General features: G+C 45.2%; 1 protein-coding gene across 1 annotated transcript; it reads left to right on the top strand.

Moving 5' to 3' along the window:
* Window positions 1-3,466: 3,466 nt before the first annotated feature.
* PDILT (protein disulfide isomerase like, testis expressed) lies at window positions 3,467-25,966 on the top strand. Its single transcript, XM_033167847.1, has 11 exons — window positions 3,467-3,728; window positions 11,890-12,096; window positions 13,900-14,033; window positions 14,567-14,704; window positions 15,040-15,150; window positions 15,609-15,734; window positions 16,717-16,914; window positions 21,701-21,821; window positions 22,340-22,521; window positions 25,376-25,453; window positions 25,801-25,966. The coding sequence occupies exons 1-11, from the start codon at window positions 3,509-3,511 to the stop codon at window positions 25,870-25,872; spliced, it is 1,587 nt and encodes a 528-aa protein (XP_033023738.1). The 5' UTR covers window positions 3,467-3,508; the 3' UTR covers window positions 25,873-25,966.
* The last annotated feature ends 444 nt before the right edge of the window (window positions 25,967-26,410 follow it).

Here is a 26,410-nt window from a genome sequence, read left to right as displayed (position 1 = left end):
GAAAAGTTTTTTTTAAAAAAAACAACTTTTGCAGTTAACAGAAACATCTGATACATTAGGAACATTGTAAAATACGTTGTACCAAGTCAGTATTGTGTTAGACGTGCCAATAGATTGACTTTCAGAATATTTCTGACTACACACTAGAGGTTCACTGATTCCATAGAATCACTCGAAAGCATACAGGGGAAATGTTTGATGTTGGCTTCTCCAGTTTTTGTTTGTTTCTTCTTGTTTGAGGTAAAGATCTTGAATCCGGGAGATCAGGGAGGTTGTGAGCAACTTGGGTGAGAGCACATGGGGCTACCTTTGAAGGTGACCTGGAAACTACAATTGATCCAGAATGTGGCAGCTAGACTGGTGACTGGGAGTGGCTGCCGAGACCATATAACACCGGTCCTGAAAGACCTACATTGGCTCCCAGTACGTTTCCAAGCACAATTCAAAGTGTTGGTGCTAACATTTAAAGCCGTAAATGGCCTTGGCCCAGTATACCTGAAGGAGCGTCTCCACCCCCATTGTTCATCCCAGACACTGAGGTCCAGCTCTGAGGGCCTTCTGGCGGTTCCCTCACTGCGAAAAGTGAGGTTGCAGGGAAACAGGCAGAGGACCTTCTTGGTAGTGGCTCCCGCCCTGTGGAACGCCCTCCCATCAGATGTCAAGGAGATAAACAACTATCTGACTTTTAGAAGACACCTGAAGGCAGCCCTGTTTAGGGAAGTTTTTAATGTTTGATGTTTTATTTGTTTTTAATATTCTGTTGGGAGCCACCCAGAGTGGCTGGGGAAACCCAGCCAGATGGACGGGGTATAAATAAATTCTTATTGTTCTTATTGTTATTACTAGCTATACGATGTTGGAAAATGAAGTGGTCGGTTATGGAAGGTCAGAGAGACCCCTTCCTTCCATGATCTCTTTCCTTCCTGTTATTTTACTGGGGATATTCTCATGTTACACTGTCCCTGCAGAGCAGTCAGCTCCACCTGGGAGACCAGGGTTCAAATCCCCACTTGGCCATGAAATTCACTGGGTGACTTTGGGTCACTCTCTGCCTCTCAGCCTAGCCCAGTGTTTTTCAACCTTTTTTGGGCAAAGGCACACTTGTTTCATGAAAAAAATCACGAGGCACACCACCATTAGAAAATGTTAAAAAAATTAACTCTGTGCCTATATTGACTATATATAAAGTAATTCTCTTGAATAGGAATCAAATAAACAAATTTTTCCCACGGCACACCAGGCAACATCTCGCGGCACACTAGTGTGCCGCGGAACAGTGGTTGAAAAACACTGGCCTAGCCTACCTCACAGGGTTGTTGTGGGATTAAATAAGAAGGGGGAAAGTCGTGCATGCTCTCTTAAGTTCCTTGGAAGCAAATGTGGGACATAAATCCAATAAAGAAATACTAAAGGTATATGCTCACTTGTGACGGGTGCAAGGTTGGTTTTTGTTTTTTGTTTTGCGCAAAAGCTTCTTCCTAGAACAATCTTTTTAAACAGAATTGGGGGCAGGGCTTGTCAAACTAGCTCATTTCATTTCCCCCCTTTTTGGCAGTGTGGTATTGCCGTTCTCATTAAGCTCCCGGTTTTTCTTCTGCAAGACTGTTTGTGCACTTACCTATCTTTCCCTGAAGCCGCTGCACACAGGCTCATTATATTAAGTATTCTGTGTGCTTAATGATAACAGGGGGGGAAAGGTGCACTGTGGGTCATTTTCAAAGACTGCTTGTCATTGAGAGCACAAAAAATGGCACTTTAGGTGGGGAATGTTTTCCAGCTTGCAGGGTGGACCAAGAACTGGGTCACAAACCATTTTTGACAAATGGATGGGACCAACGACCTGTAAATCACCTGATGTCATTACTGTGTCAGGTGACAACTCCAAAGCCCAGGTAGGGCTGGGAATGTCCCCTGCCTGAAACCCTGGAAAACTGCTACCTGTCTCTGTAGACAGTACTGAGCTGGATAGGCTAGTGGTCTGACTCAGTATGAGGCAGTTTCCTATGTTAACTATGATAACTATTGTAATGAAATTTGCAATGTCCTATATTTAATAAATAACCCCTGAATAGAGGTGAAATCAGAATGATCACCACCATGTGTCAATTTCTTTGACACAGCAATGAACATAACTTCCTTGAACCAGTTACCTAGGGTCAGTGCTTTTTTCCCTGGGGGGGATGCAGGGGTTACCATACTCCTAAACATTTTGTGAATCTTTGTACTTTTGTCCATTTACTTTTCCCGATTTGAACTATAAAATGGTGATTTTCTTGAGTCAAAATGAGAGTATCCCCAAACATTTTAAAGGGAAAAAAGCACTGCCTAGGGCAGGGGTCAGCAAACCTTTTCAGCAGGGGGCCGGCCCACTGTCCCTGAGACCTTGTGGGGGGCCGGACGATATTTTGAAGAAAAATATGAACAAATTCCTATGCCCCACAAATAACCCAGAGATGCATTTTAAATAAAAGGACACATTCTACTCATGTAAAAACACACTGATTCCTGGACCGTCCATAGGCCACATTTAGAAGGCGATTGGGCCGCATCCGGCCCCTGGGCCTTGGTTTGGGGACCCCTGGCCTAGGGCATAGCATGAAGTGTCTCTCTAGTCTCGAGTGGATACTAACTGAACAGCTACCAGAAGGTAAACGAAGAAGATCTACTTTACCTTTGTCAAAAACAGGCAAAATATGTCATCTAGGACACAGGATTTCATTTTTACCTGTGCGCACGCCAATTTCTGTAATCATGTGAGGCAGCCATTTATGGAAGATCAGTTTTCAATTTGACAAAATGCTTAAACCTGTTTCGGGTGGCTTTTATTGTTTTAGAGTTTGTCAAATTGATCTGTTGTTCTTAGAGTGTTTCTGCGCTTTATTCTTCTTTCACCCTGTGCACCACATGGTTGGTTTTATGCTGTTGAAGCAGACTTCAAACTCGTTGAGCTAATAAATAAGATGGACCAGTGCTATGACTTGGTATAAGGGGAGCACCCCAGGCAGTGGCGCAGCAAGCTGATCGGGCGCCTGAGGCGGCGCACGTGCCCTGCGCCCAGGTGCAGGGCCAGCCGCCTGTGAGGTGGGGCAAGCCAGGGCAGGATGCTCTGCGGGGGCCCCGAGGAGTCTGCCTGCTTCCTGACAGCTGAGGGGGAGGCAGAGGGCAGACCGTTTGGGGCAGCGAGGAGTCTGCCTCGCACTCCCAGGAAAGACGTGTGGCTCAGGCACGCTGCAAGCCCCGTGGTGGCGGCCACCCGGCATCTTGTCGCCTCAGTGGTGACACCCGGGTCGCACCCCCCTTCCTCCGCTCCTGACCCTAGGTTCCTAAAGTGTTAGCAGCTTCAACAATTCAAAGAGGGAGCAGACTCGATTCTCTTTGCAGCGAGCCCTGTCCCCTATCTCTAATTGTGTGGGAATTAAGCCACGTGGCCTGCTGATAAGGCCATGGACATTTTTAACCAGAGCGGACCCAGGCTAGGTCCCCTTTCTCCTCTTCTGTGGTGTCTGCAATGTCCTGGAAGGCCACAATGAGAGCTCTGTGGCTGCTTGTCCTGACTGGTTTAGCGTGCCTTCCTCTTTCTACCGCAGAAGGTGGCATTGGCCCGTCGGAGAAGAAACTAAAGAAAGCCAAACTGTCCCAAATCAAGGAGGAGGACAATGTTCTGGTCCTGAAAAAGAGCAACTTTGACAGGGCTCTGAATGGAACACAGTACCTGCTGGTGGAGTTCTGTAAGTATTTCTTCTTCCAAAAGAGATTTTATTTATTTATTTATTTATTTATTTCTACCTACATTTATATTCCCTCTTTCCTCCAAGGAGCTCAAGGTGCCATACGTGGTTCTGTTCCTCTCCATTTTGGCCTCACAACAACCCTGTGAGGTAGGCTAGGCTGAGGGACTGTGACTGGCCCAAGGTCATTCAGTGAGTTTTATGGATGAGCAGGGGGTTTGAACCCTGGTATCCCAATTTCCTAGCCCAACACTCTAACCACTTTGCCACACTGGCTGATGAGCTAATCTTCACAAAATGGGCAAACTCTTGTGGCACTTTAAACCTGAATGTCTAACAGTGTTGGGGATGTAGGGTAAATTTTATTCCGCTCTCATTTAAAGGTGAATCTGCCTAATTTGTACTGGGGGGTGGGGGTGGGGGTGGAGTGCAAGAACTGAAACACAGTCATCCTGCGAAATTTGCACTTCTCTGAATTTTGTGGCGCAGTTCGTCAGGCAACTCACATATACAAAAGCATATATTTGCGTAAAGTGTACCCAAAGATGCTTACATTCATGCTAAGAACATGCAAAAATGTGTTATATTAGGGGAAGTCACTCTACAAAAATGTAGATATTAGGCAAAATTGTGCGTAAGGAGAAATTAGCACTAAAATGTCGGTGAATTTTCATGAATATCTCACACACACACTGATGTGGAAATGTGAAGCAAACTTAAGATTGGAAAAATGAGAAAATGAGGGAAACAGAAATCAACATATTTGCCTTGTGGCACCTTAAACCAACTGTGCAATCCTTACAATGTCTGCTCAGAAGCAAAATAAGTCCAATTGAATTCAATGGGAATGACTTCATATGTTGTCCAGAAAGGAATGCTTCCCTTTGGGGTGAAAAAGTCTCCCCATCTCTTATTTGTTCCATCCTTTCCATGGGCTCGTTGAGCTGGGGTATCTAAAGGCCAACTAGTCCACTCGCCAAGCCAAATTTAGGACTGCCATATCTCCCCCCACTCCTAACCAATATAGAAACTGCAGCCGATGATCTGCTTCAAACAAAGAAGAAGCATATTATAAAAGAATCTAGATGCTGTGAAAGCAAGGCCCTTATTTTCTCACTGTATAATGTACACCAGCTCATGGTGTGTTCCTGATGTTGACTTTTCAGTTTTATCCATTGGTATAAAAACATGCCAAGGTTGATTTTGGCTTTGATCTAGCAATAGTTGTAGTCACTTATTAACTTTTCAGCAAACTGAAAAACAGATGCAAATAATGAACACCCATTATTAGTGCAGAACGATTTTGTGGATATATGTTTTGCTAATAAAGTATATACAGAAGAATTCTGTTTGAAGTTTTGAAAATGGGACTTGGGGGCAGCAAGTGAGCTTGTCGATTCTGTTTTTGGTTTTTTCTGATTCCCCCCTTTTCTAGTTCTCCATATTTCTAGGTTTGTGGTTTTTTGTTTTTTTAAGTCTTCATGGATGCCCATTAGCATTTCAGAACATTTCCCCCCCTAATATACAGAGTTCTGAATGCAGTTTTTCCTGAAGTAAAAAAAAAATGCAAGTAATTTCCACTGATATAATGTATTTTAATATGTTGTTTTCATGAATATATGGATTTCTATGCACATTGGTTGGCTCGGAAAACAGCATCGAAAAACACCAAGTGCAAATTTTAAAGGATAATTTTGTTTTGGTTTGCATATCGCTTTGGAAAGTGGTAGGTTCACGTTACAATTTGAACAGAACTGAATTCCTCCCCTCTCCCTGGAGACTATTCATATATGCCTTTCTTACAAAAAAATAAATAAACACAGATATAGTAGGTGAATATGGTATTGTGTGTTTTCTATGCGGTGGAGGGGGGAGGGAAACACATTTTGAATGTAAAATGTGTTCTTGTGTGTCAGTCACTGAATTTCTTAGAAGAGGCTTATTCATGCAGCTTACTCTTTGACCTTCTTATGTAACGGGGTGTGTGTGTGCATATTTTTTCTTCCGACAAAGAAAAGTATGTTCATTATGAAACTCTGGAGGATCAAAAATTTGTTATCTAGAATGGGGTGGGGAAGGACTCTCCCCAGGACATTCCCTTTCTCTCCATTTCCAGGGGTGCATTTAGGGACTTTCTGTAAGTTCCCTACCCATGTGCTGTGACCCTTTCCCTATAACAGAAACATTGATGGGCACTGAGCAAACCTCAAAATAGCATATTGCACAGTGCCCACAGCTGCCTGCATTTTTATTTTTTTTATTTTTATTTTTGTAATTTGAGAATGAGGGCTGGTTGTCAGCACACACACACAACTCTGGCTTGTATCTAGCAAAGTTCTACTCAGAGTAAACCCATTAGAATCAATGTCCCTAAGTCCCAGTGCTTTTTTTTCTGGGGGTACTGAAGGGTACACAGCACTGGCAACTTTCCCTCCCACCAAATGTTAAAAGTGTGATACTTACATCACAACTTCTAAAGAAGAAGCACTGATCATGTCCATTAATTTCTCCCCCGAGCAGGACTAGAGTTGGATACGACCATTTGTTCACAGGGCAGGCACAAACAGAGTGCCCCAACCCCTCCTCTAAAATATTTAAGCTTCTGTAGTACTCACCAGTCCTCTGTGTCCCGTGCCTGGGTTCGTGTTTTTAGGCAAAAGTGAAAGCTTGCTCGCAGCTGTAGCCTGAATTGCCTGGCCCGACTGTCATACAACCTGCACAGCGGTGATGGGACAAAGTCCAGCCTTGGCTTGGAGCGGTGCCCTCGATGCTCACATCTGCTGTGCGTAGTGAGGGGTACCCTGTTCCTTCTTTTCTTTACTTATTGTTAGTGGTGGCTGCTGCCTATCGAGACTGGTAAGGCAGAAGACTGGGAGACCAGCAGTGGGTGGAGACAGAGGCAATGACAAGCAAGAGCCGGCCCCTGGCTCCTTGTCAGTAAGAAGAATGGCATGTAGGGGTTGGCCAAAGGCAGTCTGAGATTGATGGGGCCATGCAAAATTTGCCTGAATAAGTCAGCCTCCACAGCTTACAAACTGCTTTCTCTCTTCGGTGGAGACCCCCAAAGCAGCAGCAGCAGCTGCTATTATTATTATTATTAGTTTATTATTATCATTAGTTTATTTATTCCTCAGGGAGCTCAGGGCGCAGCAAGATAAGCTTTCATCATAGAATCATAGACTCATAGAGTTGGAAGAGACCACAAGGGCCATCCAGTCCAACCCCCTGCCAAGCAGGAAACACCATCAAAGCATTCCTGACAGATGGCTGTCAAGCCTCCGCTTAAAGACCTCCAAAGAAGGAGACTCCACCACACTCCTTGGCAGCAAACTCCACTGCCGAACAGCTCTCACTGTCAGGAAGTTCTTCCTAATGTTTAGGTGGAATCTTCTTTCTTGTAGTTTGAATCCATTGCTCCGTGTCTGCTTCTCTGGAGCAGCAGAAAACAACCTTTCTCCCTCCTCTACATGACACCCTTTTATATATTTGAACATGGCTATCATATCACTCCTTAATCGTCTCTTCTCCAGGCTAAACATACCCAGCTCCCTAAGCCGTTCTTCATAAGGCATCATTTCCAGGCCTTTGACCATTTTGGTTGCCTTCCTCTGGACACGTTCCAGCTTGTCAGTATCCTTCTTGAACTGTGGTGACGTGGCAGGGAAGCTCGGGCCAAGGGTCTGAATGCAGCCCTCTCTCTATCAGGCCCTTAAGACTCTGCCCAGGCCACGCCCCAGAGGACACACCCTTCACTGGGTTGGCTATGAGCCCTGATCTAGCGATTTCACTAGGCTGGAATGTGTCCTCAAATGGTGATAGAACCTCTTGCTTGCCTGGATAGAGGTTGGAAAGTTGTGCATGTCTGACTACACCGATTTTTCCCATGGCCACCACAGGTATGTGGCCCCCGGAATGAGGGAATGTGGCCCTCAGGCTGAAAAAGTTCCCCATCCATATTGTTTTCTAATGATGCACCACTTTACCCCGCTGAATTATATGCTTAGGAACTGTTGTTGTTGTTGTTGTTGTTGTTGTTGTTGTTGTTATAATATTTTGATCCAACCTTACCTGCAGGGCTCTCAGAGCAGCATACATGGTTCTCCCCCTGGTGTTATCCTCACAACAACCCTGTAAGGTAGGTTAGGTTGAGAGATTAGTGGCTGGCGTAAGGCCACCCAGTGAGTCTCATGGCTGAGTGGGTGATCTGAACCTGGGTCTCTCTGACCATAGGTTCAACACACTAAACTTACGGCCGCATTCCTTTATGCAATCGGCGATGTTGAAAGATTTCCAACGCTCAGCCGCGTTGAGACTGGGATCAGCACCCATAGTGTTGCACACCCGCGAGAACATAAGACTCGTGTACTTGGCCTTGAAGCAGCGAACTATGCCTTGGTTGAGAGGCTGGATGACGGAGGTGGCATTATGGGGCAGAAAGACAACTTTGACGTCGCTATGAGCAAACGGGACTCCCTCGGGGTGGCAGAGAGCATCATCGACAATCAGCAATACCTTAAAGTCGATTCCTTTCTCTTCGAGGTACTGCTTGACCTCTGGAACGAAGCATCAGTGGAACCAATCCAAGAATATTACAGCCATCACCCAAGCCTTTTTGCTTGATTGCCAGAACACATGCAGGAGGTGTTTGCCAGAGCCGTCTCATCCATTTACTCTGGTGGCGCGGCGCACCAGGGCGCAATGGCGTGGAGGGCGCCTCCGCCCTCCAGCCCCGCTGGCAGCGCCTGCCGGCAGCGCCCTCTGACTGCCCAGCAGAACACAGGAGCGCGAGCTGGCCGGCTGCGCGCGGACGCGCGAGCTGCTCGGCTGTGCCGCGCCATCCGGCTGCGCGTGGGAGCGCGGGCCGGCCGCCCTCGCCTCCCGTCCCGGAAGCGCTGGAAGGGTGCGCAGAGCCCCCCGCCGCTCCAGCGCCACGCCCCTCATCCCCCGCTCACCCACCCCCCTCCCAAGGGGCGGCAAGCGCGGGAGGGAGGCGGTGGAGAGGCGGCATGGCGGGGGCGCCGGAGGGATAGCCGCGCCAGGGCGGCAGATCCCCTTAAGACGGCTCTGGTGTTTGTCCTTGCCTTTTAGGGCACAAGGATTTGCAGACCCACAGAGCAAGCCGGGCTTTATTAAATGCCCGGCCACGTTGCAACAAAACAACAACATCACATGGTCTTGGGCCGTCTGTCTTTCTGCTATCGAAATGTCCTTGTGGATGGGCATTTTCTTCCAGAAGAGCCCCGTCTCGCCAGCATTGAAAACTTGTTCGGGGAGATATCCCTTTTCTTCTATCAGTTTCTTTAACTGTTTGGAGTAGGGTTTCGCCGCTTGTTTATTGGCGGGTGCAGCCTCGCCAGGGCTGTACCCATTTTTCAGGTTGAAGTGGTTCCTAAAGCTGTTGAGCCAACCTTGGCTGGCTTTGAACTTGTGACCTTCTCGTCACAAGGCCTCCCCCCTTCGGTAAGAGGTTTGAACAGCACGTACAGGTCAAGAGCTTTTTCTCGCATCATGTTACCATCGACGGGAACACCTTGGTCGTTCATGTCTGCCAGCCACAAGTACAACGCCTTTTCTGCCTTCACCAAAGTCTGATCACGAACTTGGCTCGTCACCTTAGCCGTTATGGGAGCACCTGAGGATTCCCCAAACTTGGGTCTCCAGCTGTTTTTGGACTGCAATTTCCATCATCCCTAACTGCTAGCTAGGAATGATGGGAGTTGTAGTCCAAAAACAACTGGAGACCCCAATTTGGGAAACTCTGCTCTAAATGCTACATCACACTGACTCTGTGTCAAAGTGGGAGCCAACTGCTATTCATGCCTCATGTTGCCATTTGCCCTAAGTAGCAAAATAGATTGGGCAAAATATACTGGGCTGCCCTGGTTGGGACTCCACACACAAATTTCCCTAAGATCCATGATTCTTGATTATCCCCATCCCCAAATGTGGTTACATAAAAGCCTAACAGGCAAGGTTCAGAAGTATTCTGTTTGAGTTCTCTTCTCTATCGAATGCCATAGAAGACATTAGATGAAATAATTAACGTGCCAAGGAGGCTGCTGGGTATTATTCCAAGGCGGCTGATGGCTGTGGCAGGTTAGAGGATGATTAATTGAGGTCTCCTGGTAATTATGATGAAAATAAATGTTTCGGGGATTTGCAACTTAAATCAGCAAGTTAAGATGAACAGATTAAAACCTTCTAGCCATTTATCAAAAGTCTAATGAAAGTGACTGTCCCATGCTGGTTTTGGATGGGACGGTTGCATAATATGGTGTTCTTGAGGAATACATACAGGAAACTTATTTATTTCTGCATTCAGATGGCTGTAATGAGCCATAACTTCCTATGCTAGCTCAGCCTTCTCCCCCACTGTTGCAGAGGATGCTGTGACCATTGGTCATGCTGGCTGGGCTAATGGGAGCTGGAGGCCAGCAAAATCTAGAGGGGCTTGGTTGGAAGGTGTCTTTTATTTTAATGGCTGTCTGCTCCCAAGGTCAGTTTAAAGAGAAAGGAATGGAGAGGCTCTGTGGTTAGAAGAAGAAGAAGAAGAAGAGTTTGGATTTGATATCCCGCTTTTCACTACCCGAAGGAGTCTCAAAGCGGCTAACATTCTCCTTTGCCTTCCTCCCCCACAACAAACACTCTGTGTGGTGAGTGGGGCTGAGAGACTTCAGAGAAGTGTGACTAGCCCAAGGTCACCCAGCAGCTGCATGTGGAGGAGTGTAGACACGAACCCGGTTCCCCAGATTACGAGTCTGCCGCTCTTAACCACTACACCAAACAGAACTCTTCTGCATCAGAGTCCAGCATTCGGCTCTCTCGGTGGCCAACCAGATGCCTGTGGGAAGCCTCAAAGCAGAACATGAGCTCATACCTCTCTCCTGCTCATCAAGCCAATAACTGGAATACAGAGTTGATGCCTGGGTGTCCTCACCTGGGGCCCAGGTGTGTATTGTGGCCCAGGAAGTATGTGCACAAACCCCTATGCAATTTCATCCTCTGTCACAGAACATGTTTCTGATACACAACTGACCTCGGCCTGCTACGTGCATGAACACGTTCTGATCGTCACAACCACAACATACCTTTGCCACTGCCCTGCATTGGAAATGTGTTGGAAATAAAGCCATCTTTCCCCTGCCTGCTTATTTCGCAAGGAATTCAGTGCTGCCTTGGCCTTGAAGCTCTGACAGCTTGCTACTTAGTTTTAACAAAAAAAGCAGATAGCTAGCTAAACAGAGATTTTTAATGCATTTTTTTTACACACTTGATCTAATGCTCGTTAAATCCCAAAGCCAGAGATGTCCAGTACCAATCAGATCATCTCTGCCAATTGAGTCAATTAAGGATTGAGGCCCCTTTATGTTTTCACACTGTTGAGTCAGAATCACAGAGTTGGAAGTTTAAGCATTTTCTCCTTGTACCCCCCACCACCTGCGAATAGAAGATGCATTTTTGTGTTTTTGCTAACAAACAGGGCCTCTCTTATCAGCTCTGCATAGCAGAATGAAACTGGCCTTCAACTTCAAAGCCAGGACAACAATAAATTTTTCCTGATCCAGACAAGTCTTCATGTAAGAGATAGCAGAAAAGCAACATTTTGTATGGGACAGAAGAATAGTGAATTTATAAGCTTTGCTTATTATAAGCTTTGAAAATAAAACCTACATACAGCAACAGTTTTTGTGTTGTGTAGGCTCCTATGATGTAAGTAATGGGCCCCACCTACTAGCCTGCTCCCCAAAATATCACTGGTTTGCTCATTTTAAATATACTTCTTCTTTAATTGTATTTCAGTTCAACAATTACTTTGATAAAATACATATTTTGTTATGTGCAAATGGCTTTAGATACTGATTAGGTCCATAAATTACCAAATAGCATATATTCAACACAAAAAACAGCGACAACTTGTTGTTGACAAAGGACAGCTGGACATATAAAGGGCCCCATTACCTTCAGTAGCTTAGGGCCTCATCAAACCTAAATCTGGCCCTGGTGGTTGTGCTGCTTATGGGCTTCCTATGGGCATCTGGTTGGTTGTTGTGAGAACAGGACGCTGGACTAGACAGGCCATTGTTCTTCTGTTCTTCTGTGTAAGGGGCACCCTAGCCAATGTGGATAAGCAACTGCTTTTCTTTGTCTTGGTTTTTCCCAGACATCCCGTTATCTGGACCTTCTCAGAGCTTGGCTGCAGAGTTTGCCAAAGCTGCAGAACAGTTGAAGAAGGAATCTGTGGATATCCGATTTGGCAAAGTGGATGTGACCGATCAGAAAGACTTAAAAAAGGAATTCGGCATCCTGGAATATCCGACCCTGAAGTTTTTTGTAGACGGTGACAGGAAAAACCCCGTTGATTGCAAAGGTAAACCCATACGCAGCTGCAAATATGCCTGTTTGCTCACAAGGGGGAGCTTGTGCCCAGCTCTCAAACATACAACGGAATAATTTCAAAACTTAATAAATTTGAGCACATGCAAGTTTGTTGGATAAGGACAGGGGCATTTAGGGCTGGGTGGAAAGGGGTGGGAGGGAGACAGTTTCACAAAACACTTCACCCCCCCCCTCACAAAATATGCCCACTGCATTGGGAATAGTTGGGCTCTGTGTGTGTATGAAATGGGATGAAAATGTTTGCTTTTCATAGCGGGGACATAAATCTTTGCTCACAAAAAGCACACTTTGAACATGTCTCAGTTACAGATAGGTAGCCGTGCTGGTCTGCCATAGTCAAAACAAAACAAAATAAAATAAAAAATTCCTTCCAGTAGCACCTTAGAGACCAACTAAGTTTGTTCTAAGTTGGTCTCTAAGGTGCTACTGGAAGGAATTTTTTATTTTATTTTATTTTGTTCTGAACATGTCATCTGCCAGCATCACCAGATGCCAGCCTACTCCAGAGATGGGGAGTTCCTGGCCCTTCGGATGTTGTTAGTGTTGGAATGAGGGGGGGGGGGGAAATGAAACAGAGTGGCTGTAATCTCCATACTGCAACATTTTGTTGCAGGGTCTCATTTGATCAAATCTTAAAAAAAAAACACGCTTTCAACTTTAAGCAGATGGATTTTCAGGAGTTAAAACGTTGGATCCCTTCCCACTGGGGGAAAGCTCAGCTTCAGCACTGAACAGCTCATGCCCTGCTTCTCAGCACCTTTGTATTTCCCCTTTTGTTTAGCGGGAAAACATAGGGTTTTGCTTCTGACACCTAATTCAATTAGGCAGTCTGCTCAATAAGCTGTGGAATGATCCTGAAATCATTCTGGATTAAATTGCTAGTCGATATTTTGTGGAGGGTTGTGGGCGCGGGCTAAACGCTGCTTTCCAGAGCTGCCATGTAAATCACATCAGGACGTGCTCTTTCCAGGGTTTTCTTTAAATAATAATTAAAAAGGAGAGTGGCTTGACCTGAACAAACCTGAACAGATGCAAAAGCTGGTGCAGCTAATTGGCAGCACGTCCAATTACACAGGAAAGGCACAATCGTGCATTAGTTAAGCCAGGAATGGGGAACCTATTTCAGCCCAAGGATCACGTTTCCTTCTGGGCAATCTTCTGTGGGACACATGCCATGCCAGTGGTGGGAGGAGTCAGAGTTAAAAGTGGGTGGAGCAATGAATGTGAATATTTATCTTTAGACTCATTTCTACACCCCTCTCTCCCTATCTTCCATCCAGGCAACCAACAGGCACTGTTAGAGTTCAGTGACATATTCCAGCCAGGCAAAAACACTCAAGGGTGCCAAACAGGACCTGTGAGAGGTGGGACAGTCCTGAGGGCCAGATAGAGAGATCTGGAGGGCCGCATTCAGGCTCCTGTTCTGAGGTTCCCCACTACTCAGTTGAACTCTCTTAAGGTGCTCTGTTTGGATGTGGGAAAGGGCAAGTGGGGGCATGTGGGGAATTGGGCCCCATTTGGACCATACATTTAAAGCGTTCACATGCTACTTTAAACAGCCATGGCTGCCCCAAAGAATCCTGGGAACTGTAGTTTGTGAAGGGTGCTGAGGATTATAAGGAGATCAACTATTCGCCTCACAGAACTACATTTACTAGTGTCCCGTGGGAAAGAGATTTTATTGTTTAATGATTCTGGTAATTGTATCGTTCCTGCTGATAAACCTGTTGATTCTTCTTCTTCTTTTCTTTTCTTTTCTTTTCTTTTTTTACAGGAGTTAGAGAGGCTTCTGCCTTCATTACATGGGTCAGGAGACAAATAGGACTCAGTACTGTACTTCTTAATAGCACAGACCAGGCCAAAACCTTCATAGACTCCGGTGATTTGGTGGTGATTGGCTTTTTTAAGGTAAACTATTGTGGATGGGAATTAATGTGATGCAGCAGCAAAAAGAGCCAATGGAATTCTAGGCTGCATTGACAATGGTGTAGTGTTCAGATCAAGGGAAGTAATAGTACCTTGGTCAGACCCCACCTGGAGTACCATGAAATTTAGCAAAAAAAACAAAATAACACCTGAGGTCCTAAACTGCAGCTGACTGGACCTGTGTGAAAATTCAGCCCTGAGTTTCCCGTTGCGTCCTGTTGTTGATGTGCAACTCTTAGATGACTTTAAAGGAGGCTTAGATAAATTCATGAAAGATAGGGCTATCAGTGGCTACGAACCATGGTGGCGATGCTCTGCCTCCACGGTCAGAGGCAGAAATGCTTCTGAATACCAGTTGCTGGAAGCTGCAGGAGGAGAGAGGGCTCTTGTGGGTTTCCTACACACATCTGGTTGGCCAATGTGAGAACAGGATGGTGTACTAGATGGGCCACTGGACTGACCCAGCAGGGCTCCTCTTATGTTTCTCTATCCCCGTCCCCCCCCGCCCCATACAGAGGCTTCAAGGTGGAGCTGTGGAGGTTTTCTATCATTCTGCAAGAGATGTCCCTGAACTTCCATTTGGAGTAACAGCCAGCGAAGAGGTTTTTGCTGACTTTGGCATCAGGGAAGACATGGTGGTTGTGTTCCAAAAGGTATTATTAACATGTGTATCTTATATACTACTGTTAAACTCATTCTCCAGTGGAGTGTAGAGTCGGAAGGGATCCTGAGGGTCATCTAGTCCAACCCCCCTGCAATGCAGGAATCCTGCCCCCAGCCATCCCTGTGTGGGCTCGAACCACCAACCTTCTGGTTAAAAGCCAGACACACTGACTCATCGTGCCACAGGAGGGCAGTCATTTTTCACACATCATTTCTCGAAAGGCACAAGGCAGCAACTGAATCCAACGATTCGCCCTCCCCATGTAAATGTTAACAGGGAATGTGGCCCGCTTTATTGTTAAATCGAATATTTCTTGTGCTCCAGGGAAAGCCTGTTCATAACGAAGCATCCGAAGAAGGCAAACTGAACAAAGTGGACCTTACTGGGTTAATAAAAACATTCACCATGGATTTAGTCATAGAGTATAATCTTGAGGTGAGTTTGGTGCTGCCTGAGTGGTTGGAGTCTAAGATTAGGACTGGGGAGACCTGAGTTTGGGTCTCAACTTGATCATTAGGCTCCCTGGATGATCCGGGGCAGTCTATATGACTGAGGGTATACTGAGATGAGTGGGTCCGTGCCCCATATGCCCTAATGGACCAGACTTCTCTGCTGAGCTCAATATTCTCTACAGCAGGGATGTGAGCTGCTTCTATTTCCCCCTCCTAGTAAATCCTCCAGCCCCCAATTACTAGAATATCTCCAATAAGAAACTTTGAAATGGTCCCACAGACTTGCCACCTCTGAATGGGCGCAGTAATGAATTCAGGTTCATTCATTTCATCAGGTCTACTCTGAGTAGGGCTTAGCTGACTACAACCCCCAGTCTCTTTCTGGATTGTGACCTTCGTTGCCAGGCTCCTGTGAGAGAGCTCTGATGTTTTGTTTTCCAGACATCTGTGAAGATTTTTGACGTGCCCGTTGAAAATCACATCGTTCTCTTCATGGCCAAAAGCGCTGACACGTTTGGCTCAGCTTATGACAATTATACATCTGCTGCCTCAGAATTCAGAGGGAAGGTTGGTATAATGTCGTTTTCTGGAGTTCTCCTGGATTGCAAATATTGGATGTCAGAGTTCTGAGGACATTGTAGATGTTTGCTTTCCTGGGATCATCTCGCAAGCCTAGATTCAAATGCAGTTCCAAAGGCAGTCTATATGTGACAGAGTGGGGGTGAGCAGCCGTGCAATATGAGAAATAGCCCCGTCATATAGTTGTTTATAGGTTTGACATCTGACGGGAGGGTGTTCCACAGGGCGGGTGCCACTACTGAGAAGGCCCTCTGCTTGGTTCCCTGTAGCAGATATTTTATTCATTTATTTACACATTTATAACTTGCACTTTCATACAGACATATAAAGGAAATATACAACAAAAAGCATCCATAAAGATATCATTTTAAACATGCGTGTTGAAGTTTTTTCTACAATCAAACAGGATATTTTTAAATGAAATAAATAAATAAATAAATAAATTATTGTTATTTGAATTTCTATACAGTGGTGCCCCGCTAGACGAAAATAATTCGTTCTACGAATTTTTTCGTCTAGCGGTTTTTTCGTCTAGCGAAGCGGCAATGACAGCCGCGCTCCGCTAAATGAAAAAAAAAAAGATGAAAATTTTTCGTCTTGCGAAGCAGCCCCATTGACTTTTTCGTCTTGCGGGGCAGCTTCCGCTAGACGAATGCCGTTCGTCTAGCGAGTTTTTCGTCTAGCGAGGCATTCGTCTAGCGGGGCACCACTGTACTGCCTTTCACTTGAGGATCACAGAGCAGTTCACAATAAGATAAAATAAAATAAAATAAAAATCAGGCACCGTCTAGGACAGCCATTTTGAGGCCCCAAATGCTGTTGGATTACAAGCCCTACTTTCCCCAGACAGCATAGCCCATGGTCAGGGGTGGTGGGAGTTATAATCCGAACAACGTCTGGGGGCCCAAGGTGGGAAACTGTTCTGGGATGTAAGGCGGTAGAAATATTTCTTGCTTCTTTCATTCTTCAGATCATGTTCATCTTTGTGGATACTGATGAAACCAGAAATGGCCGTGTGATTGAGTACTTCCGGGTAACAGAGGTAGAAGTCCCTTCTGTTCAAATCCTGAACTTGACAAGTAATGTCAAGTACAAGATGCCTGCAGATGAAGTGACCCCTGAGAATCTACGGCACTTCTGTTGGAACTACTTAGAAGGAAAAGCAAAGGTGAGCTTTTGGGATGGAAGCAAACAGGGTCACGCTTTTCATTTGGTATACCATGGCAAACAATTTGTGGGTTTCATTGGCCTGGCTCCTATTGAGCCTCACAATTGCATCAATTGCTTTTTTTGCGGTGTTTTATTAATGTGCATGTATAGTGGGGATGTGTATATGGGGAAGAACATATCTGTGCCTCAGTTTCTCTCAGCTTCTCATTTCCCTAATCCTAAATTTAATTTGTCAGTTTACACCTCAGTGTTTTTGTTGTTGTTGTTTAAATGTGCCCATTTTTCTATGCTTTGCTCATATTTATGTTTGCTTTTTTTGCCTAATAAAAGCATTTTTGTAACCGGTTTCTATACCATGCATGTTTCTATGCTATTTTTCACCGATTCTGTATATGCCTTTCTGTGCGGGTTTTTGCACACATTTATTTAACTGGAAAGCTGCAATGCAAAATTTGGATAAGTGCAAATCATGAAGGCTAGCTGTGTTTCGGTTTGCGTGTTGATTTGAACTGAGTAGAATCACATGAGTGTGAAGAGGGTAGATTTGCATGGAAATATGAATCAAACAACCTCCTTGTTCCTAGTGGGAAGAGAGAAATTACAAATGAACTGAAATAAGTGAAAGCTGTAGCGCAATACACATACAGATCCTAAGTAGTACCGTATTTTTTGCTCCATAGGGCACACCGGACCATAGGGCGCACCTCGTTTTTAGATGAGGAAACAAGAAAAAAGCCCTGTTTTTTTTGAGGATCAGCTAAAGGTTTTGCAGGTTTTTTGCAAAGGGGAAAGCCCTGTTTTTTGAGGATCAGCTAAAAGTTTTGCAGCTTTTTTGCAAAGGGAAAAGCCCTGTTTTTTATGGGGTTCAACTCACATTTCTGCAGCTTCTAAAGGAAAGGGAGCCCTTTCTACAGTTTCCAGACAGATAATCTCATCAGCCAGTCACATGTCCCTGGGGAAACAAACAACCTTCCTCTGCAGCACATTCAACAATGGAGGCCTGGGCAAGGGGGCGAAGCTGAAAGGGAGCCGGGACTCTTATCTCTCTCCCGATCTCTTTCTGATCAGCTGCTGAGCGGGGTCCTTTCAACACCCCCTTTTCTCTTTGTAAAATAAAAAGCATGATCCTCTTTTGGCCCCTGAGCAATTCAGCTCCAGGGACCACCATTCGCTCCATAAGATGCACAGATATTTCCCCTTACTTTTTAGGAGGAAAAAAAGTGTGTCTTATGGAGCAAAAAATGTGGTAATTGTTCTGCTTTCTAGTCAGGGTCAGGACACAACTGGAGGACTGTGTCCTGTTCTGGATGCAACACTTGAAAAAGGACATTGACAAACTTTAGCCACATTCCCACTGTACATTTAAAGCTCTATGATGATAGTGCTTCATATTTTAATATGTTTTTATATGTGCCGCCCAGCATATAATATAAAATATAAGATAAGATAAGATAAGATAATAATTTTAACAGTCATGGCTTTCCCCAAAGAATACTGGGAAGTGCAATGAGTTAAAGGTGCCACAAGTTCTTAGGGGACCCCAATTCTCCTCATAGAATTCCTCATAGAATTCCTCATAGAATTCCCCAGAATTCCCTGGGGAAGAGGGCTTGAAAGTTAAACCACTCTAGGAATTGTAATGTTGATGGCAGCTGACGGTCACTGGGTTCTTTGGCCGGCAGCCAAAGGGAGCCTGTAAAATGCAGGCTTTTCTCTCTCTCACCCATCTGGGGAGAAAATGCTCTGCCAACCCTATGATCAACGCTCCCTACAGCACTGAGCGCAGGGCCCTTTGTGCTGTGGTTCCCAGGCATTCACCCACCAGCAATAATAGTGCCATGTCAAATTTGGCCCACGAGGCTGATCCTGATAAAGATTTGGTTTGTGGAGACAAAACTGTTCCCCACCATTGCATTAAACCCTGCTGTCTTTTAGCTATAGTCTCGTAATTTTCCTTTGCTGTTTCCTTCAGAGTTGCCTTACTTCTTTTTAAAAACATGCTGTTGTTGGTTGGTTGGTTTCAAAGCCACTTCTGCCTTAAGGAGGAGGTGGAGTTGTGGGCACTCACAACCCCTTCACGTGCGCAGGGGTGTGGTCAGCCCTGTGCAATTGAGGAGATTCCCGGCTGCATCACTGCCCAGACGACCAATCCGATTGGTCTGGGGGTGTGGCCTGCTTGATTTAAGCAGGATGCAGTGGGAAGCTCTCCCCTTATCGCGCTTCCAGCTGCTCCGGTTTCCCCACCCTCTCGCCCTTTAGGTTTTTCCATCTCTTTTGGCCTTGCTATGGACTTCGGTTGGTCGCTGTTGAGGAGCCTGGTAGGACTTTTTCCACTTGGCAAATTGGCACCAGCCACTTGGTTTCCGCCTACCTCGTAGCAAATCATCACAACTTTGTAAGGTTTGGCGGTTAGGCATTGGAATATTGCTGGAGAAGAGAGGAGGGGAGGTAGCGCCATCACCTGCCCCGCACATTGAAGGGTATTCTGTTAAAGGATTCTGGGGGCGTCGCCCTGTCTGAAGCCTTGGGAGGCTAGGGCCTAAGGCACGACCCCTATTGGTGACCCCCGGGGAGCTCCTAGTTGATGTTTATCAGCAGGACTCCCCCTACTGGTGGTTAACCCTTCCCGGACTCCCTGCAGACGGGCGGGAGTCAGATATAGTCGGTTAAGTTCAATGTCTAAGCCAATACCACTCACAATCTGTAACCAATAAAGCTGTGGCCTTTTTTTAGTCCATTAACCTAAAATGCTGCTGTCAAGTGTCTTTATTCAACCTCATGGAGGGGATCGGGACCTTGCCCACAACAAGCCTTTCCCGGACATGCACTTTTAATTTGTACATTTTTCTTTAATATCTGCTGAGTTTATCTCTGTCTTGATCATTTCATTATGTCTACTGTTTTTAAAGTCTGTCTTGCTTTTGCTCTTTTTAATCAATATTGCATGCAGCGTTATGTGAACTGCCTGTATATTTTGATGAAGTGGTATATAAATCTCGCTAAGGAACTATATAAATCCTCGGCCAGAGTTCGAGATGAGTGGGGTGCCAGGTGGAATCCCAGGTGGAGCTGCCTCTTGAAACATGGTTCAATAATATTTGGGATATCGCTAGTTCAGAACGACTAACTGGGCTCAGAAGAACTGCAGATGGGGTTATAAAAGAAAACACCTTTGATGAAACCTGGTTCCCCCCTTTTTTCATGTGTAAGGGGAAAAGAAAGTAAAGTTCTTCCACCAGCCTCACATACCTGTCTATGGAGAAACCTGTATGGACTGCCAATGTTTTAAAACCACATAAAATGACGCTATGGTCTTGGTGCTATGTTCCTTGCTGTGACTGCATTCTATACTGCATTTTTTGTTTGAGATGAGTAGAATGCCAGACATATTGAATCAGAAGATGCTGAGGGAACAGACTAGAAGGAAATCCACTCCCTATTCTGTACATGATTGAGGAAGGTGCCTTACAACAGGGAAGGGACATAGCTCAGTAGCTGAGCATTAGTTGTGGGAATACACTTCGTGGGTGTCTTTGCACCTGCGATCGTTTATACCTGTTTAATGTCAATTATGTGCACTACAGTATTTAACGTATACTTCCAAGTAAAAGTGAAAGTGAAAGCAGGACTCAGTAGGCGTCTTGCCACTGAGATCCCTCCGCTTAGACTTTTTGGCTCCAAAGGTTTAAACTTGTTAATGGTCAGTTAATCTGCTTCCCACCCTTTTCAAGGGCAGCAACAGTGTTCTGATTGGTAAAAGTATTGATCATGACGTTGCTTGCTTGTTGTCAATAAAAGGCTGTGGCTCCCCATTTTGGGCAGATAGTCAGGTTCAGGTAGTCGGGTTTTGGGAACGGGTTGGTTGGGTTGGAAGCGCATGCAGGAGGTAGAGAGGTTAGCTTGCAGAAGAATTGGTGGTAAAGGTTTAGCTAGATTTAGAGAGGTTAGCTTGCGGAAGAATTGGCGGTAAAGGTTTAGTTAGCTTATAGATTGCGGAAGAATTGGCAGTACAGGGTCAGCTAGCTTAGATAGTCTTAGAACAGTCGAGGCATAGAGAGAAGTAAAAGCCCATGCGGGTTAGCCAAAGCCATCAAAAGAAACAATGGTTGCCTGTCTTCAATTCGTCTTAATTTAATTTTTTTGTAGTTTATTAGCGCTCTTGCTTGGCCGTAGTTTTGGCCACCTTTTATTTGGGTACGTTACAACTGGTATCCCGTGTGCAGTTGACCTTGTCCTGCACACGGGAGGCTCCAGCAAAGAATCCCCGCATTAGTCTTGTATGCAGAGGTTCAATCCCCAGGTTCAATCCCTACCGTCTCCAGGTAGAGCTTGGAGAGAACTCTGCCTGAAACCCTGGTGAGCTGCTGCTAGTCAGGGTAGACAATACTGAACTAGATGGAGCGAAGGTCGACTCAGAATTTCACCAAGGGCCATGGAGTGATAGAGCATCTATTTTGGATACAGCTTGTCTCAGGGTGAGTCCTCGGCATCTCCCAGTATGTCCTGGGAATGTCCTCTGCCTGAAATACTATAGATGGACTCATGGTATAAACTATCATCCTATGTCCCTGGGATTTTGACAAATTGCTCTACTGTAGTGAGTAGTTCTGCTCTCCTGCTATGGGACAAAGCAGACAGCTGGTAATTAAAGTGAAAGGGAACATGTGGCCAGCCAGATAAGTCTCACCAAGGACTTTTAGCAAAGAGAGCCACTTAACCACCCAGCACAGCTTCAAAGATGAGCCCCTGTTGACACCCACCCTTATCTCTTTCCCCCTTATTAGCCACATAAATCCAGCGAGGAAATCCAAGAAGGCTGGGATAAGAAGCCAGTGAAAGTGCTGGTTGGGAGCAACTTTGACCGGGTTGTCTTTAATAAGAAGAACCACGTGTTTGTCCTGTTCTGTGAGTATCACTTGCGCTTCTGAAGACGAGACTCTGGTGGATGAGCTCTCACAGGGAAAGAATTACTTGATTTTATTGAAGACAGCAGCCGAGTGGCACACTGAGCTGATATGGAGTCGGCGTGTGTTTGTTCAAGCAAATGCTGCTAGTTTAAAGTTGCCTGCAGTGGAAACAGTTTTTACTCCCATGGCGTACATTTCATGCACACTTGGACCACTTTAACAGTCATGGAGGATCCTGGGAACTGTAGTTTGTTTAGGTTGCTGACCTCACAGAGCTACAATCCCAGCACCTTTAGCAGACTACAGTTCCCAGGATCCCCCTTTGTTAAAAAAAAAGTTTTAAAAAAACTTTCCAGTGCATCACAATACCTCTCTTTTGTTTCTCAGTAGTCTAACTTAGGCTACAGTTCTGTCGGCACTTACTAGCTGACTACACCATTAGAAGGTGTTATAAGTTCCGGCACCACCACTATTTATTTATTTTTTAAATGGCATATTCTTGGTTTCCAATCCCAGATGCACCCTGGTCTCGCGACTGCCAAAAACTGCTACCTGTGTGGGACGAATTTGGCAAGTTGTACGAAAGCCGGAAAAACGTTGTCATTGCCAAAATAGACTTCACGGCAAATGACATTCTGTTAATCAACCTGGAACGGTACCCGTTCTTCAGGTACTTTCCTGCAGGATCTGAAACAGAGGTGAGATGTTTTCCACCCTCATTGGGTGCTTATGGGTAATGGATGTGATGAAAATAGGAGGGGGGTGGATGCAATTCTAGCAGCAAGCAAGGGTGTTATGTGGACTCAAAAGCAAAGGAAAACTACGCTTCTTGCTGTTATCATGCGTGAATCATGGAGAAACAGACGCACACTTCTGTAGAATAGATAGGGGTGTAGCAATACTGTCCAATTACATTTGTGGGTGTGTCAGAGCTAGGGTTCCCATATGTCTGGCATTTCCTGGAAATATCTGGAATACTACTCTCTGGGAAAATCCAGACATTTGTCAACCCATGTCAAAGCTCAACAACTTCTCTGTCCGGATTTTCACTGTTTCAAGTATGGCAGCCCTAGTGGTGTGAATGAAATATAGCCGGCAGATCGGTCAAAAAGCTATGGCTCCAAAACGCAACAGGTATTGCAGTGTGAAAGAAACATTACAAAACAGGACAGAAGCACTAGCATCATATTCAGGAAACAAATTCAGCATTCCCCCGCATCTTAATGCACACTTAATCTCTCAAGCAATGCTTGAAACGTTTCTGGGTGCAACAGAAACTTCTTGCGCCTTCTTCCCGATTACGTTTCAGACCCACCATTCTCTTGTGCTTTTCAAAACAACAACAACCACAACGAAACTATGGAATTAGTCTTACAACAAAGGAGGTCACAAATAATAATAAAAAAATACATCAAACAAATGGCTGTGCTCCACCATTTGGATGGGTAATCTAACTGAAGTGAGAACATCACCTCTGGAGCCAAGTAATTCAATTCAATGGCACTCTTTCATAATTAAGACATTACTCAGGTTTTCATTCCCACCCCCTCTCCTCTCTCTCCCTATTCCCCACACATAAATTACATTCAAAGACATTTGTCCTCATTTAATCTCTTAGGAAGGCACTGTGGTGCTGTGTGTGCATGCCCAGATTGTAATGAACCAAAGATGGAGCCCTGAGCATTTAGGTGGCGTAAAAATGTGTCTGTTTACAGAAGCCTGGGGCATTTGGTTCTTTTTTGGAATATAAATGCATTTCCTTTTCTTGTTTTGCATTGCTCCTGGCCTGATGTGTTTTCACCCTCTAGGAATACTAATTGAGAAGGCTGGCAGCTGGGATGTGTTGCCATTAGTTCTCTCAATTGGCCATGCACTGTAATAAAATAATCAAATCACAGATTTGGAGGGTGGGGGGAAGGACTTGTATGCCACTGGGTCCAACTTCCTGCTTGATTCAGGCAATCCAGAGTGAGATCACCCCCATCAGATGGATGTCCAGTCTCTGCCTGAAGATTACTAGCGTAGAAGAGCCCCTCCCCCCTCCACAATCAGTAATTGGTTCCATTATTGAACTGCTCCTACCATCAAAAAAATTTATCATAATGTTTAACCAAAATTTACCCTGTAACTTAAAACTGAATAACAACCACCACCAACATAATCTATTCTGGAAAGTCGTTTGTCTCTTTGTCTGTTCTCTAGGCATTTGGACACCTCTTAAGATATTGTAAGCAGTTTTCTTCATGGTAGTTCTTCAGATCAAGGAGCAGGTTTTTTGTCTAAGTTTGGACTCACTTGGATGCCATTTTGAATCAAGATGGCAGACTGAACGTTTCAAAACTGCACTGACTTTAACCCCCAATTTCAACTGTGCACTGATATTTTCGGTTTCTTAGAATTCCTGAGCGCTTTCTGCTATTTTAAGTACTGCTTTATGCTAAATTGGCTTCTCAACAGTGTGTGTGTGTGTGTGTGTGTGTGTGTGTGTGTGTATCCAGGTCCACAAATATTAAAATAGAAACATATGAAATAAAAAAATCCCATTAATTAAAACAAAAGATTCAGGTTGAGAGTTCAAGGGAAATGCCTTCATATATGTCTTCAAAAGCCATCAGAATGCCAATATGGATTGGGACCTTCATAAGCATTGTAACAATGGGCTGTATCCAGCTAAGTCCTACTTTGAGCAAAATTCATAAACCAAAGTTCGTAATATGCACTCACTTCAGTGAGTGTACTCCAAGTATACAACCCAATATCTGTCTTAAAGGATGTCTGTAGGGCAAGCATGTACCAAGTGTTAGCAGGAGCGCCCCAGCTGGCATGTTCTCTCCCTCCTGGTCAGTCGTTCGGGAGCTTCAAAATATTTTTTCTGCCCAAACATCACACCGACTAATGCCAAGAAGCATCAGCACACTTAGGAATCCGCAGAGTCTTCACAGCATATGTAAACAGACCTCAGCAACTCAGCATTTTGGCTAATCTACTTTATTTACATATAAACACACATGGAGCACTGCAACATGGCTCCCTCTCTCTCTAGCATCAGACAGAAAAGAGAAAGAACAAATGACAATAGTCCCACTTCACAGAACACAGTAACACAAACATCCTGTCTCCGTCACTTCCCACTCTGTGGAATGAAAACATACACCATCATGTCGTCATGTGAAAGACAACAATCCCATGACTGCAGACATGGGGAATGAATCTCCAACACCAAGTTGCCCTATGAGCCCACAAAATAACAGTCAATTCACTGTTCCATTCACCTCTCCCAGTGTGGTGTAGTGGTTAAGAGCGGTAGACTCGTTATCTGGGGAACCGGGTTCGCGTCTCCGCTCCTCCACATGCAGCTGCTGGGTGACCTTGGGCTAGTCACACTTCTTTGAAGTCTGCCAGCCCCACTCACCTCACAGAGTGTTTGTTGTGGGGGAGGAAGGGAAAGGAGATTGTTAGCCGCTTTGAGACTCCTGCGGGTAGTGATAAAGCGGGATATCAAATCCAAACTCCTCTTCTTCTCCTCTCCCCCCTGTTTTTTCCTCCTCAAAGGTTGTCCCATACAAAGGCGAGCACAATCTTGATGCTTTTGCTAAATTCTTAGAAGAACAAATTAAGGCGAGAAAGAAGGTAAGGTATACATTTATGTTTGAAGGTGGTATTAGGATTGTCTTGCACACAATGAATTCATATACCCATGCCTGAAGAATCCCGTCTTTGTGGATTCACAATGTGAAATTACCTGATCCACACCTCTTGGGCTAATGTGTGGCTCAGAACTTATAGCACAGTCCTAAGCATGTCTACTCAGAAGTACGACTTCTTGAATCCAGTGGGGCCCAAGTCCTTCACAGAAGGCCATTGGCCCACCCCCAAGTTGTAAGACCAGCCTGGCCAGTTTGCTGCTTGTTCTAACGCTAACTTGATATGAAGAGTCTTTGTTGCATAACTTACTTTTTTCTTTGATTGTTTATCAGGACTCATCCAAAGCCAAGAAAGAAGACCCTGAGAAGGAGAAGGAAAGAACTGTGCAAAAGGAAGAGCTGTAGGTTTTCCTTAAAGCATGGATAACATTGATTTTTGCAGGATGGTAGAGTTGTTTACAAGAATCTTGATCTGATCGTGGGGATTCGGGAAGGTATTCAAACAAATAAAGACAAGAGAAAGAAATGCACTGGTTTGATTGTGTGTGTTTTGGCTCAGCGATTATCATTCTCAGCAGGAGTGGAGATTGGCCCATGATGGAGGATAGAGAACTGGCCTATTCCCCTCAGACTTTTCTGAGCCAGCCCCCACCTGCCTCTCTTCTTAATGCCAACCAATCAGGACATGACTCTGCCTGCCACTGCAATTAATCCAGAATGCGGCAGCTAGACTGGTGACTGGGAGTGGCCGCCAAGACCACATAACACCGGTCTTGAAAGACCTACATTGGCTCCCAGTACATTTCCGAGCACAATTCAAAGTGTTGGTTCTAAACGGCCTCGGTCCAGTATACCTGAAGGAGCATCTCCACCCCTATCATTCAGCCCAGACGCTGAGGTCCAGCTCTGAGGGCCTTCTGGCAGTTCTCTCACTGCGAGAAGT

The sequence above is a fragment of the Lacerta agilis genome, chromosome 13 (genome assembly GCF_009819535.1).
Source record: "Lacerta agilis isolate rLacAgi1 chromosome 13, rLacAgi1.pri, whole genome shotgun sequence".
Lineage (NCBI taxonomy): Eukaryota > Metazoa > Chordata > Lepidosauria > Squamata > Lacertidae > Lacerta > Lacerta agilis.
This window is presented reverse-complemented; position numbering and strand designations above follow the sequence as displayed.

Excerpts from the sequence above, each read along its gene's own strand:
- PDILT (XM_033167847.1), top strand. The coding sequence starts at position 3,509 with ATGTCCTGGAAGGCCACAATGAGAGCTCTGTGGCTGCTTGTCCTGACT. Across the intron at positions 12,097-13,899 it reads AAACCCCGTTGATTGCAAAG|GAGTTAGAGAGGCTTCTGCC; the intron begins GTAAACCCATAC and ends CTTTTTTTACAG. Across the intron at positions 22,522-25,375 it reads CTGCAGGATCTGAAACAGAG|GTTGTCCCATACAAAGGCGA; the intron begins GTGAGATGTTTT and ends TCCTCCTCAAAG.